We start from the raw sequence: 16,137 nt of genomic DNA, 5'->3' as shown, positions 1-16,137 counted from the left end.
TAGAATTTTATTGAAGATCTCTTATAAACAGTTTAATTCTTTATTGGCAAGACTTACAGATTTTTTTCCCCCTCAAAATAAACAGTAAGAATATTCATTTTTTTTAAAAAAAAGTTCTCTTTGATAGGCAATTATTTTCCCCTTGTCCCATGGACAGTCATGTAAATCAGGTTTTATTAAAATAATGTGGAACACAAACTAAAAATGCCGGTGGTAATTTGACAGAGGCTCAAGATCTTGGTTAACTGTGCACTTTAAAAGTACATGAGAAAACTAGATGACGCTTTGACTGAACAAGATATTTGTTGATCTGTGTAAAAATTAGGTGTGATCCTGTAATTTGTGAAGTCATTATAAAGAAGACTGTGCAAATATAAGAATACAGCATCCTCAGGATGTAAGTAAACCTCCTCGCCTTAAAAAAATGTAAAGCTCTGCATAGTGATGATTTCCATTCTTACATAATTCATATATTTGTAAAACAAGTTTGCTCATCTCTTCGTATTTCGAAAGGTTTCAAGGACTCGATGTTAAGTCTAATAATTAAGAGGTTTTTAAAATTTAATTGTGAATTCACGGATTCAAGTTCTCCCAATCACCATGCCAGTGCAATGTAGGGCAAGGACAGAATGTAGGGCACTGTCACTATGAGTTTTTATAAATACACAGCTTTCATGTCATGGTTTAAGTAATTTTCTCTTTATTCTAAGTTATCATACTAGTCATTGCTGGCCTAGACTTTTTCCCAATTAATTTCTTTACTTTTCCTCCCCTATTCACCGTTTTGCAAAAACTGTGACTGTCATGGCTGTTTAAAAAGATCATTTCTTTCCATCACAGCAGCTGTACATGGAGAAGATGAAACTGACTCATTGGGCTGTACGGGTAAGTTTTAACTCAGAAAAAAAAATCTCAAAGAAATTGAGCCAGTTTTATTTTAGGTGCCTCTGGTGACCACTTAAAAAAAAAAAGTCCTTTGAGAATTACAACCAAGCAGTCAAGATTTAAAGTTGCATTTAAGCAAGCTCATCTACAGAAAAACTCTGAAACCAAACTTGTCTACTTTCCTCAGGATAAAGTTCTGCCCATATGAATAAGATTTTAGAAGTTGCCTAAGTTTGTTTTTCTAGTCCTTACACATACATATATACATACACATATATATAGAGGCTCCAAACAATGGAGCGTTTCCTGTAGAAGTCGTGCACATTTGCAAATACACATTTTTACATTTATGCTGCCAACCATTCCAAAAAGTCATAATGAAAATTCAACCTCATTTTAGCAAAGTGCTTGGACACAAATGAAGCTTAAGCATATATAAGTACTTTAAAATGAGAGAATGAATACAGCAAACAGAGGAAGTGATTAAGTGCAACTGAAGACATAAATCCACAAAAGCAAGTAAATGTTCCAATTTAGAAGACGATCTGGTGAGCCACATTTTATATTTTGGTTTAAACCAAGACAGTCCAAGTGATGTCAATTTACCATAGTTTCACATCTCTCCTGAAAAGGCTCAGTATATTTTAAAAATACCGTACTACCATTACATTGTAAGACTACCATTTAAAAAAAAGCTTTGAGAACATGTAAAATTGAATACCTCAGACTACACAGTCCTTAAATGCTTCATGCAATACAGTTAAACATTAGTCATAATTAGTGCCAACGCTTTTTCTGCTCATTCCACAAGATTGTAATTCTGGAAATAACATCAGCTGAGTGAAAACCAAATCTACCTGATATTACTCATACTCCTATGAACCTCTAGTAATTTCACTGAAACACACAGTCCTGCATTTTTCTACTGTTTGGGCTAATCTGACATAATTATTTCCAAGATTACATAAAAATTCCACTAAAATGCAATAACATTGCACAAGATCCAAATGAGGCTTCACATAACTGCATAACTGGGCACACCACAGAAGAGCTGCAGCAAATTTATTACATTCTAAATTATTGGCAAAGACTAATTCTTACCCTACTCCTTATTCACAAGCAGCTTATAAAGGGTACTTCAATATTTCAAATTCTGACTGGCAGGCCCAATTTAAACAAAAAGAGTGTTGTGGCAGTTTTTCTGTTCTACTCAGTGGATGAAGGAGCTACATTCGAATATTCACAAAGAATACCAGTTTTGTTGAGGTTAAACTTCACTTCCCAGGCATTGCCTCCTGTATTCATTCAAGCTTCACTATTTGAGGAAACAAGCATTCTTTCAGAGTAAACTGTGACTTCTCTAATACCAAACCGATAAGCTGGTCAAAGTGAAACTGCAGAAAGCTCGAGTGAGCATCAAGGTACACGAGCTCGTAAAAGAAGCTGAACTACAAACTGACTGACACGTGGGCTATACAGGTAATGGGAGAAGACCAAGTGCTATTCACATAAACAGTAAAGAAGATCCTGCATTTCTTTCTTATAAAAATAGACAGCTTGGTAAAGGATCACCTTAGAAAATACAGTTTTAGCCATTGTACCTACCAGTTCAGAAACTCCGGAAAATGTGGTAAAAACATGCATTTGACTTAACCATATCGAACCTTCGACAACATTTTGCTTTCACACCATTGCTGCTCTTAGCACACTGCTAAGCGGTAATAAACCGTTCGCCTCCCCCATCGCAAAGAACAGGTACTCGGTATAAATACTATTCCATTTGTTTGAAGACAACTCTACTCATCTAGTCTGGCTGAGGAAGGGGCCCCTCAATTCATCCAAAACAGCAAACACTTGGGAGCACTGTTGTTTGAATTACATCAAAAGGTGATGTTTGTATGAAGACGTCCGTGAAACCAAGGCATTTAACCAGAGCCACAAGCCTGTATTTTAAAAGAGATTTCAATCTCAACTTAATGCATGCAGCATCTTCACTCTGACTGCTCTCCATAACTATTTTGACTCTTCTTCAATTCCTTTATTCCTCCTTCAGAGGTCATTGGTACAATTGCATGTGAGAATATTACAGTCTGCTGGTAGTTCTGCCTTTACGCAGTAGCACAAGAGGACTTGGCATTAAACACATTTTCCATGAGGTTATGTAATCACTGCATTCCTTGAAGATTTTTTAAAGGTTTTGTTTACTGTCCAAGTTGTCTTATTCCAAGTACCCTTCCAGAACTTTAGTTGTTTAGCACTTATCCATGATAAATTCTGCAATTTTCCTCCATTTATCCTAAACAGGTTTCTGAGTAGTGTATGCGCTATATTTCTGCATTTTGGCTCAACTGACTACACTCTTCATAGACTTCACTGCTCAGTAATCAAGTTTGATAGATTTAAAATCCAACAGGCATAATTTAGTCAAGTGGAAGGAAAAAGTATAGAAAGCCAATGAGTCAAGGGAAGCATTTTCACAAGACAATATTTTCAGCCTTGGCCAAAGGAGAGGAAAAAAAAAAAAAAGATGCATGTTATAAATTTTTCCCTTTACAAAGTGTTTCACATTTTTAAAATATTTGAACTGGCATGCATTGTGTCACACACACCTCAGTATCTACCCTGCTCTGCTGTCTGGAAGTGCAGATCTGCCTGGTTTCCAGAAAAGTCACAACCACCTCTAATCCCAGTGCCAGTAAGTTAAAAATCAATATTCTACATGGGCAGGAGATATGCAGAGGTACAGGAACAGACACTTTGCTGAACTAGGCCAGGGTAACTCTGTGGACTTTATTATGTCATGAGGCCATGCAATGTTACGGAATTAGGTTGAAAATCTTTGGGAGTAAGGTCTCATTGAACTTAAGAGTAACAGAATGTGCTTTTATCAGGGTCAGCTGCTCCTGCTTTAGCTTGCCACAGGGTTATGAAGAAGAAAGGTAGTAAGAATTCCAACACATCTCTAGCAGTTGTGTTGAGATTGTACACAGAAGGGGTAAATTTACTACACTTAGATTCTGTATGTCACCAAACGGAGGAAACTCTCCGAGTATATTAATTTTTCTGTTTTAAAGTGTTCATCTGCTTCAGAACGTGCCTTTAAAAAATTCTCTTTTAGAGGTCATGAGCCAAGCTTCAGGCAATCTACCTGCGTATGGAGTTCGTCCCCTGGAAGCTACACAGTCTCTTCACCTGTATCAGACAGCAAAGCCAGGCAGCTCAGGAGCGAGTACATCGTGTGCACACGAACGGTGCGGGGAGAGTCTTGCTGAGGCTCCGTGCAGACTGACCCAGGCCCCCCAGCACTGCCTCACATGTCAGCCACACAACCGAGCCCCCCGAGTACATCCCCACTTATCAGTTATAGCCTTGGGTTAGAAAGAATAATCAAAATATGTACTGACAGAAGAAGTCCAAACCCAGAAGAACTGAGGAGTTAACAAGCTCATTTTATTCCCCTTTAATCTGACAAAACTGAAGTATGCTGCACATCAAAAATAAATGGCCTGAGCCATATATCTGTGGCAAAAGTGGGGTGTTTGTTATAAAACAACTTGAGAAAAACAGGCACAAACAGATGAAAGCATTCAAGGTTTTTAGAATTAGTGACTCTGCACCTCAGTACACCTTCAAGGAGAGAAACCTTCACATTCAGTAAGTTTTCAGGAATCACCAAATACCTGCTTTTACAAGATCAGCCTGCTTTATCAAGGATTCATGAATAGGCATCTAAACAGATCACTATTTATTTTTCAAAATTCTGGATACTTGCCTATATGTAAAAGACAAAAACATAGGAAAAAATATCTAATACATAGGACTTTCCTGCTTCCTCCGATCTTTCTTCGTAGGCTTGGATAAAGACATCAAACATTAACTCATTTGCTGATATTCCCTTCTACCAGGACTGAGTTAAGCACAACACACACTTCCAAGCTGCTAACACATACGAATATTAACAGTATTTCTTATGAAAGCCTATAGCATTTAGACTGTCCTTCTTTCATAAAGAGAAACACACAAAAGTAAGTCAAACTGCAAACTTGGGGACAATCTAGGAAATATTATAAAGGCTGTCTTTTATTCATATTTACAGAGAAAAACTGAAGAGAAATTTTCACTTAATGCGACAGACTGAGTACCAACCATGTATTGTACTCAGTGCCAAAATTATGCAGCTGTTCAGAGATACAAGGCTTTAATAATGAATACTTTATTCCTTAAAAAGTGAGCACTGGGACACAATCTGGCTAATTTGCGCAAGATCAGGATAAAGCTTATCAGAAGCTGTCACTGAGCACGAATGACTGCTGGCTAGGTAGGGAAACAGCCTTAGATTATTTATTCATCTCCAGTTCTGATGAAGAGTTTGAGAAGAACTGAAACACATCAGAAGAAATTTTTGGTTATGCCAAAAGAAAAGTTGTAAAATACCAGATACTTAAAAACCACAAAACATAAAACATCAAACCTGAAAAACCAACCAACCAACTCCCCACAAGAATAACAAACAGAAAGGATAGAGGAAAATAACAGCACAACAGGCTTATAAGCCAATATAGATGGTTTTACATTTACCAGCAAGTGACTGGTAACTGAACAAAGTAAAACACTGGGAAAATAGAGCTGTGGGGTAGGGGTGGAGGGGTGGATAAAATCACATTCTCAAAACCACTTTCATGCTGCTTGATACAAGGGTGACCATGTTCTGCGGGACACTTTCTGACTGCCAAGACAAAAGGGGCATCCATGTAGAACTGGATAAACTGAAAACAAGACAGGAAAATGAGAGAAATTCAGCAAAAAGGGTTAAGTCAAGCTTCACCTTCATTTGTAGTTTTACTTTGACCTCTTTATATTTTGACACGACATGCCTTAATCTGAAAATTAATGGAAACAAGCATTATACTCTCCCATACAACAGAACTAATAGAATAATGAAAAATCACATTTCAATGTAGCATTTACTGTTGTTCAAAATATGATGGCTAAGGCATTAAGATGAACATTTCAGAAAGGGGGGGAAAAGAAAATCACTTATTCCCCTCCCTAGAAGCCTGATTCACTATTTTTCATTTACCTCTTAAAAAAACTACTCTTGTAATGAAGTAGAAAAATACAATCACCAATTACGTTATGTAGAATGAGCAACGGATGCAAAAATCTTGTAAACTCAGTCTAACTGAATGCTCTAAAGCATTCAGCAAATAATTACAAATATCAAATGCATTCAGTTTGTGTTCGCAAATGATCCATGCAAAAGGTCAAAAATTATTCAGTTCTTTTAAAATAGTGACTTACATTATATAACATATGGTTTACTTTTAGTAACCAACTTATTATAAATGAAGGTAAGTAAGCAAAAAAAAAAAAAAAAAAAGAGAGAGAAATCCAGTGTGTTTTTCCTACATCAGTCAAAGACAAAACATTCCCATCTTTTCCCACAAACAAAATATTGGTAGAAAATGCACCACAAATTCCTCAAAGAGTTGAGCAGATTATAGCGCAAAAAGTTGTTTTATTTTACAAGGATGGACAGAATATTAGAAGCTACAACAATGAGTGGCACAGAAGAAATTTAAGCAAATATATCATGATGCTTAAGTTATGATTCCCTAGCACTGCACCATTTCCCTGTTTAACTATATGGCACTATCTTACTGAACTGAAAACGTCGCTGTATGCTGCAGAAAAGTCTATATGACAGCACCTCATTCAGATATTTCAATTAAAGCTGCTAGTAATCTAGTTCAAATCCCCACTAACTGAAGTTTTTTCAACCTGCAGAAGCACAGAGGAAGTCTTTACTACGCTAAAGTGTGTTCAACAGACACAGGCTTGTTTCCTGTCAAAGTATAACTCCTACTCCAGAAGGAGATGACAATGGAAGGTCTCTAAGCGCATGTTTTACAACACTTATTACAATTTGAAAATCTTAAAAATTCTCATGAAAGCAGAGATATTTGAATGGAGAAGAATGAAAGCTCCTAATTCTGAAGTCAAACAAGAAATCCTAGTTGTATTTGGGCAGGATATTAAATAGGATGTTGGAGTTAAATATTGCTGCTATTGTTTTATCAGACTGAGATTAGGAAGAACTAAGATCATGGCACTCAACATGAATGGGAGGAAAAAAAAAAATATATTGACATTGATTATTTTCATGCTATTGCACAGATGGGGTAAATTCAAGAGGTAGAGCTAAAATAATACAACTTAGTTAAAGCCTTTGCACCTGCTCTAGCAGATGGATGTAATTAATAACAGAAAAGAAACAGAAGAACTGAAGTAAAATTGCTCCCTGAGGGTTAGGTTGTTTTAAAATTAAGCTGACATGCTTTTTTAATACAATATATTAAGGCGGAGATGTGTTTTGAAGTGGGCTGTCTAGTTTACAGCAAACAAACTCATTAGTGAGGTGTACACGCAAACACAGGCCTGGCCCCACAATTAGTTTTCATACCCATTCCGCAAACAGATCATCTTATTTTCTAATTGCTCACAGTCAAGTAAATTGTTCTGCTATATTTTGCATGGGAAACAATATCATATTCAAGTTGATTTCCTCCTTGCGCGAATGAAAGATGTGAAAATGAAAGCCTGAGAGCCTCAGTCAGTAAAATTCTTCCCAATGTACTTCCAATGTGCCCTTTTAAGGGGTTCACTCCTCAAGAAGCCAGCTGAAAGTAATGTTCATTTTTTGAAGTCCAACCAAAATTAACAGAGATGAAAGGCCCCATATTGCAGTGTGTCTGCACGTGTGTATATTTATACACACACACATGCTCCAACTATATCTGTATACAGTTACTACAGTCATGATGACAATGTGCCACATGATGATCTGTGGTGATAAATTATTAAGATACTCCCTAGTAGTTTTGGCTCACGTTTGCTGGTCTCTTCCCAAAGAAATCCCAGGGGGGTTCAGGGTTAGCACAGGTCAGGGATGACTCCCTGGATGCAGTTATTTTGGGTGTGGGGGTGTGTAAGAATGGTGGCTACCAGCCCTGTCCTGCCCCGCTGCCCAGCCTCAGGGCCCGACAAGAGAGAACAGTGCCTGGCCCGTTCTGTTTGCAGGTACGGAGCCAAATTTAGCTTGTCTTTCCAAATCAAGGATAAAAAGAGGACTTAAATCCTCAGCAGAGAGAACTAACGCAGCAACACTGTGTTATCATCAGTTGTACTGCAACAGCCTGTGGGAGCAATGATGGATTTCTACGGTGTGCAGAAACTTTGAAAGGCAAGGCGTTGTTTGCGTTTGTTTGGTTGGGTTTTTTTGTTTGGTTTTTGTTGTTGGGGTTTTTTTGCTTGTGTTTTTTTTTTTAAACAACACTTCAACAGGAAAGTTAAACTGTTACATTATTCATATTTCATGTGTGAAAATAATATTTTTTCATTTCTAGAAACCAGTAGCAAAACAAAATTTTTTTAAATGTAGGCTTGAGGACTCTATCGCCATGAGAAACATTATCTAAGTAGACAGAGGAAAAAATAGAGGTAGCTGCATTAACTAGATAATAATCTAACAACAAACTGCCATTGTTATAATAGATTTTTTTTCTAAGTAATTACCCACTAAGGCAGGAAAAGCATCTATTATTACACCAACTTAAATTATCAGTAAGAGAGTTCTGAGTGCCACAGGTGACTGGTTTTGCTTTCTGTCTCTGAGTTTGCTACCCACAATGGTGGCTTGCAGCTTAACAACACCCCACATCATAAATAAATGGCTTTTTTTTTTTTTTTAAGATCTGAAGAGCCTAGCGTCCTTGAGGGCACATGAAAGTGTTTTCCATTTGTTCCATATTACTGACGACTATGTAATAATTGTATACTGGGGGGCAGAGAATGTATAAGACTGTACATTTCTAGAATGGACTAATGAAAATGTATTTAAGCAAATAGTTCTGGATCTTAAAAGATAACTGTTGTAACAACAGATACCTTTATCTTTTGTTTGTGTGTTTGGGTTGTGGTGTAGGTTTTTTCATTTGGTTGGCTTTGGTTTGTTTGGTGTGTTTACAGAACAGATGGATGTAGGGCACCAAAACAACAGCAAGTTCTAGTGGCCCTTACAGCCTCAGCTTCCCTGCAAAGAGGGACCAGATGCATTCTGCTGGGGCACCTCACACTCTGCAAAGAGCGTGACCTTGTCAGAGCTCAGACATTAAACCACTGCCTGATAATACACCACAGAATGCTATACCCCTGTGAGCAGTTGCCTTTTCATAATATTGTACATATTCAGTTAAAACACGAAGAGATTACTTTGAATGTTTAAGGATGCTGGCATAGCCATGGTATTGTGTTACAACTAGCAAGAAGTCACTTGACATTCAACTTTTGAAATAGCTGACCTAAGCTTCTACAAGCATTGCTACCATATCACTTAACTCAGCATATCACAGACTATATTAACCTCTAAAAAAAGTATACCATACATGAGGGCAATACCTTATCTTATTTACGTGGCTATAAATAAAACCTACATCTGACCTCTTAATTGTTCTCATGTTTCAGAGTATTTGGGCAAAAAGTCACTTGAAACATGTCAAAAACCCCACACAAATGAAAACAGCTTCCAAACCACAGACACTGACTAACTGCAGAAAATCAATAATATTTTAATAGTTGGTGAACAAAGAAAACCAAAACATCTCTCTTGCTTCCAACTACTGTCAATGGCTCTTTGGTTGAATTCATTCATAAGCAGCAACAAAGTTTCACTCACAAGGCTAACAACTCTAGAGGAATGAGAGTCATCAGCAAAGAAAACAAAAACCACAACAAAAGCAGTTAACAGATAGGAAAATACTGTAATGGATAAACGTAATTCTTAGTTTAATTTCAATCTCTTGTATCTCTTTTTTCCCTATCAAGCAGCTGAGCTTTCCAAGAAGTCATGCAATTTTGCCTTTCAGTAAAATGCTCAGGTCTGAAATCCTTACAAAAGAATTTAAGAGTTCAAAACAAGGCTTCTTTCACACTGTCTTGATTCCCTTATCATATTCTGACTTGCAGACACCTTCACTCCATCCTTTTCATTACAGGATTTCACCAAACCCATACAGCAGTCATCCAGACATCATTAAATGACTGGTTAGTACCTTAACTAGGTTGAGGATCAGCCTCACATAATCTGGAGTTCTTGAAATCTGTCACCTCAGATTTATCTCATTTCCATTCTGTAGCATTTTTATACAGTGATTAAAACACTTAAATGCATCAGAACCAAATCGTCATGTTCTTTAGTATAAGAACAACTAAAATAAAAATTTGGTCAGAGAGCCTGAGTAAGAGATCTGTGGAGACATTTTAATTGTATGTACGTGACCTGAGAGCCTTAATTAGACAAACTTACCTATGCACCTCACACATAGCCCAAACCGAAAGATGCTCTTTCCCCCAGAGAATCAAAGTATTTGACTTGGGTTTCTGCTTTGAATCACCCTGTGCTCTCAATGGACCTATGCACAGCAGACTAGCTTCTTAATTTAGGCTGTCAGAAAGACTGAAGTTGGGCTGTGGGTATACCCTCTCACATATAGCTGTCTCTGGACAGCTATACATTAACAGGCTGCTGGCCTGGATCAAAAGAAAGCTGGAGATAGACTTTTTACAGGGGCATGTAGTCATAGGACAAGGGATAATGGCTTTAAACTGAAAGAGGGTAGATTTAGATTAGATAGAAGGAAGAAATTCTTCATGATGAGGGTGGTGAGGCACTGGAACAGGCTGTCCAGAGAAGCTGTGGATGCCCCGTCCCTGGAAGCATTCAAGTCCAGGTTGGATGGGGCTTTGAGCAACCTGGTCTAGTGGAAGGTGTCCCTGCCCATGGCAGGGGGGGTTGGAACTAGATGATCTTCAAGGTCCCTTCCAACTCAAACCATTCTATGATTCTATGAAAATATTCCAGCTGGCCAGTGCCTTCAGCCACCACCCTCCCAAAGGCCTTTTGTCCTTACACATCCCATAGATTGAGTGGGCGAGGTAAGTCCTTATGTTCTCCACTGCTAACAAGCATATGTTTTGAACTTAACACACATGGCAGCTGTTTGCTCCTCCTCTCTCAGCCCTACCTCTCAGCTGTCTTCTGTCAAACCGTCCTTTCACTCTGCATGCTTGAAGCCACAAAGCAATGCTGTGTCTTCTACCCCTTTCATAGCATAGTTTGTGAAAGCTTGACCCATTTTAACACACTTGATACTGAAGCCACAGGTATTTCTTTCATCTGCTTCTCCCAGCTGACTTGCTTCCAACATACACTCATATGACCCTCTGAGGACTGTAATTCCCAGAATACATGTACTGTACAGCACAGGCAATTAAAAAAAAGCTGTTTGAAAGCCACCCACTTTCCCCACAGAGCTGGCTATTGTCTTAGTAACGCAGCACACACAGAGAGGGATGCAGGGAACCAGGCTGCTCGCTCCTGCTGGCTCTGCATTCAGCTGAACTGCAAGACAACATGACTCAGCCCCAGACAGCTACCAAGTGCAACTCATAGATCACGGCTCTTGGCAGTGTTTGGAATATGAAGAGAATGACATAACAACAATGAAAACAAAACAATTGGGGAAAAGAACCAAAGATTTAACAAGTTCAGAAAAAAATAAAATCAAATCCTCTGCTTTATCCACAACCAAATGAGATAACGAAAGAGCGAGAAGTCACCACCAACCTAATCTTACACAAGCTGAGCTCCAAATGAAACAAGGATATGGAGAGCTGCCACAGAAGAGTTTTAAAACAACAAATGAAACACAGGAAAGAGAATAATTTACGGAGCCTACAGTGAAATGAGAAGCTTCTAAACCACTTAAGGCTAGTACCTGCCAATTCATATTTTAAAGCTACAGAGGAACAATGAACTTTGAAGAAGACATTATTGATACGCTTTCATTATTGTACATGTGCCCAGAGGAGTAACTCGACACATTTTAAAACAACAGGAAGATATCTGCACTAAAAATACCTATAAATGGTAATATAAATAAAAGGAACGTTGAAACACTCTACAACTGTTTCTACTGTTTTTCCTGACTCTTTATTTAAATCTGAAAATCAGAAAAAATTTTTAAAAAATCAAGAAAAAGGACAAACTATTAAAAAAAATCTTTACAAAGGAAACAACTACAGAAAACATACTTGCTGATATTCAGAAAACCAAAACTTAAAACCATGTATCTAATACAATTGCCTTCAGAAAACAGCTTCAAAGTTGTTAAGCTTTGTATTTGTTTCCTTGTATGATAATTAATTAGAAGATTAACACTTGCAAAGCATAATTATTCCCTGGAACATCTTCAAAAGAATCTGAAGTCAAATGTCTCGCAGCCTATGCAGGTAAACCACACTCCTTTCCAACATTGACAAGTAATATACAAATTTGAAAGGAAAACTTGCCCCCAAATAGAAGTGTAACATACCAATCAGTTTAGTTACCACATCCCCACAGGAAGTGCTCCTATCAAAATCAACGTAAGGGGGCAATTTTAACTAGGACTTGTTTACATATTCCCTCACCACCTTTCAGAGGGGCAGTGCAAGCCTTACAGCCCTCACCACCTCATACAGCTCTCCAGTCCATTTCCAACATGGGAAATCTCAGCACTTAGCAACAAATCTCCCCCCTTTAAAAAAAAAAAAAAAAGCCCAACACCCCCTCCCCCCCAAAAAAAACCCAACCAAACTAAAAAACCCCCACCAGACATACAGAAGGAAAATAAGTTCCTGTTCTTTGTGGCCACAAAAAACAAACAAAAAAAACCCCAAAACACCAACAAAACCAACGAGCTGTCAAAAGCCCGAAGGGGAAGTGCACAGGCAAAACACTCAAGAAGGCAGCAATAACGACTATTGATTTCTAATGCCCACCAAGTGCTCCAGCAGACAGGGGCACAGCAACTTCACCAGAAGTTCACACTTCACACTGCTACAGACCCCTGGTCGTTTCTGCAGCCCCCGGAAACTCTAGAGCTAAAGACTCCTCCGAAGTCTCCTCAAACCCATTCACTACCCCAACCCTTCCCCCCCCCCCCCCCCCGCTCCCCCAAAAGGTGGGCAACCATGAGGAGGCGGGACCGGAAGCTCCGCCTCTCCGCTCAACCATTGGTCAGTTCTCCTATCACTCTCAGCCCTGCCAGCCCCCGCCCCCCCCCTTCCCGCCCCCTCCCCATCTCCGGAGCCTTCTCCCAGCCACCACCCCGCCCCGTTCCCAGCTCCGCGCTCATTTGCTAGCGGGCACGTCAAGCGAACACAGTTTCCTCTTCTGATTGGCTGTTCCGGAGCGGTGGTTCCCGCCTGCAAGAAGGGGGCTTGGTTCCTCGGCGCTGTCGCCCGCCCTCCCCCTGCGCGCATGCGTGGGGCTGAGCGTTGTCCGGGGGGTGGGCATGTTCCGCGGAGAGGAGCGGCCGGCAGAGCGCCGCGGGGAGGGGGCGGGAGCGGGGTCGGAGGCGCCGGGGATCCAGCCTCACTTTCTAGGAGTGAGGGAGGACGATAGCCTGCCGGGGGCCGCCAGCCGTGCCACAGACAGACCCGTGCGTGTGCATCTATCTCTGTAGCTCTCTCTTGCATGTCTCTGTAGCACTCTCGCTCTCTCCACACACGCGCGCACATACCCGCCCAGCGGGCGGGCTGGGCTGTGCTCCGGGCAGGGCGATGCGGGCGGCGGGGCAGTAGCTCCCCATGCTTCCCTGCGGGGCAGCGGCCGCCTGCCACCAGCAGCAGGAGCGGCGGCAGCAGCAGCGGCGCCACAGGGCAGAGTCCTGCGGGGCAGCCGGCGCCGCGTTCACGCGTGGCCACCGCCAGCGGCCGGGACGGGGCGCGGGATGCGCTGCCCCTGCCCGCCGGGGCAGTGACGCCCGCTGGCGCCGGGGGGAGGAGAGCCTCGTCCGACCAGACGCTTCGCCTCCTCTCCGCTCCGCCGCCGCCCTGGGCTGAGGACCTGGGAAGCGGCCGCCTCAGGGGGGGCTGAGGAGCCTCTCCCCCGCTGCTCCCGGCTTTTCTCGGCGGCTCCTCTCGCTCTGGTTGCAAAGCCGCGGGGTGCCCTCTGTACGTCTGCGTGCGGCCGGAGCGAGGTGTGTGCCCGCCCGCCCCCCTGCCCCCGCTGCCGCCGCTGCCGGGCCGCTCGCCTGCCTTGCGGATTCCTGCTTGCTCGCTGCCTTCGCTGCTTTTTCTGCTCCCCCCCCCCCGTCTCCTCTTTCCCAGCCCGCCGCGGCCGCTGCGCGTCTTCCGCTTTTGTTGTCTGGTGACGGGGGCATGTGCCCGGCGGGGCCCGGGGCCGGCGGGGGCAGGGGAGCCGGGTGGGCCGGGCCCTGGGGCGGGTGGGTTCCCCCTCCCGCCGGTTGGTGTTGATGTTGACGGTAAATCCGGGGTGGCTTTTTCCAGCGTAAGCTCGGGCCAGGTGGGTTTACGCTGTTCTGTCGCGAAGAAGTTAAAACTTGTTCCTAAGCACGCCCTGGTCTTGCCCTTTCCTGCTCGTGAAGAAGGAGGTGGTGTTACCTCACGGGCCGCGGCGGGGTTTTTATGACAAGATGTTTCGGGGGCCCCTTGTGAGTGTGTGTCTGCCTGTCCAGCTTGGCTCCCCGATGGCCGGTTCCCTGAACGGCCGGAACCCGCGCAAGGGACGGATCCTGGGCTTCATTGATGCCATCCAGGATGCTGTGGGCCCCCCCAAGCAGGCAGCTGCCGACCGGAGGACTGTGGAGAAGACCTGGAAGCTTATGGACAAAGTGGTGAGTGTCCGTGGTGCGGTCGTGTACACGCACAGGGAAGAATGGGGCTATTTAAGTGGGTGCACATGGGGAAACGGCGTCTTCCTGCTGCTCTGACTGTTGTGCTGTGTGTGCCTCGGGAAGTAAGGGGGCTTATGTTTTAGGTAATTTAAGCACCATTTGGTTTTGGTGGTGATTTTTCTTTTTTTCTCTCTGTGGCCTCTGGCTATGTTTTTTTTTTTTTTTTAATCTCGGTTTGTGGAGAGAAAACAAATCTGTGTGTTTGCCCTAGGCTATTGTTATTTTCAGATTCTTTAAAATGACTCAAACTTGAAGAGCTGCCCTAACGAAAAGCTGCTTAACTTAAACGTGTAATCACATATATTCTGTGCGTTGCATGTTGGATCACATTGTTAGTCTGCAAACAAGACCTCTGAAGTATGAAACTTCAGTTAAGCTGATCGTCCTGTGAGACGCGCTCATGATGGCAACACAGATACGTTTGTGCTTTTAGGAATGTGCGTGGGGACTGGGGGATGTCACTCTTGTCAGTTTAGTAAACAGATTAGTATGGCATGCCTAACTTGCAAGCATCTGTTCTGCATTTTAATGATTTTTAAGTACTTCTACTCATCATTTTGAAACAAGAAATACACTGTACTGAAACTCATTTTTTAGGAAGTGGGGCGATAGATCGTAGTCTCTGCACCAGCCTGATACATTTTGTTTAGTATTATACAAAATGACAGCTTCTGCGATGATAGATTAGCAAGGAGAGTTGTTACCAGTGGTAGGAACAATTTGATTATGACATGGATAACTGTTCAGGAGATACACGCACTCTGTTTGGCATATGAGGTGATACTTGAGAGCTTCCTCTTGAAACTGCTGGGGAGTGAGGGGTACTACCTGTTAGCCTTGGGTCTGTAAGGCAAGAGAGTTAGGAGTTTTTAACTCAGTGATTCTTCAAGAATTAGTGTAACTGTTTGCTTTGCGTTGTGGCTCTTCTAAAATGCAGGTGTTTAGCAGTTCCTAAGTAGCTATACTGACATGATGGAGATTGCTTCATGTTATATGCCTTGACAAGTGGTAATTTTGAAGTATTTGATCGAGTTCTTGTGTGATCTCCTTTCTAATGCTCCAAGAATAGCATCTGTATTTCCCCCATAATTTCTGATGATTATTCACTTAAAAACCAGCCTTGATAGAAATAGTTATTATCACAAAGACTTTGACGTTTCCCTGTTATTGACCAGGATTCTATAAACAGTGAGCATCTTGTAATAAGAACTGCAAGTATAAATGCTTGGAAGCAGGCACTCTTCTTCAGTACAAGGAAGTTTGGCTTGGAAACCAGGTATCTGGTTTATAGTTGTTGAAACCACGTGGGGAATGTACAGCTTAAATTCCTTCCGTGTCAGGCCATTTACAAACCTATGTGGTAAGGTTGTCCCCTGGTTGGTTTGTATATTCACAGTTACCAGACAATCTTAACCCCCCCTGCTTGGACTTGTGGATTGCTTTTACTCAGCTA

The 16,137-nt window shown here is 41.7% G+C and overlaps 1 protein-coding gene across 2 annotated transcripts in view; it reads left to right on the top strand.

Annotated features, from left to right (window-relative positions):
- The first annotated feature begins 13,280 nt into the window (after positions 1 to 13,280).
- The window catches only part of CBLB (Cbl proto-oncogene B), a 138,840-nt gene continuing 135,983 nt past the window's right edge, over positions 13,281 to 16,137 (top strand). The window contains exons 1-2 of one of the 2 annotated variants that reach the window (XM_065646408.1): positions 13,281 to 13,427; positions 14,466 to 14,624. In XM_065646408.1, coding sequence (XP_065502480.1) covers positions 13,281 to 13,427; positions 14,466 to 14,624 — 306 coding nt within the window. The remainder of the gene's footprint in view (positions 13,428 to 14,465; positions 14,625 to 16,137) is intronic. The other variant, XM_065646415.1, reaches the window with a different exon arrangement.

This window comes from Caloenas nicobarica, chromosome 1 (assembly GCF_036013445.1).
Source record: "Caloenas nicobarica isolate bCalNic1 chromosome 1, bCalNic1.hap1, whole genome shotgun sequence".
In the NCBI taxonomy this organism is placed as follows: Eukaryota; Metazoa; Chordata; class Aves; order Columbiformes; family Columbidae; genus Caloenas; species Caloenas nicobarica.
Note: the sequence above shows the minus strand (reverse complement) of the source record. Positions and strands in the feature narration are given on the sequence as shown.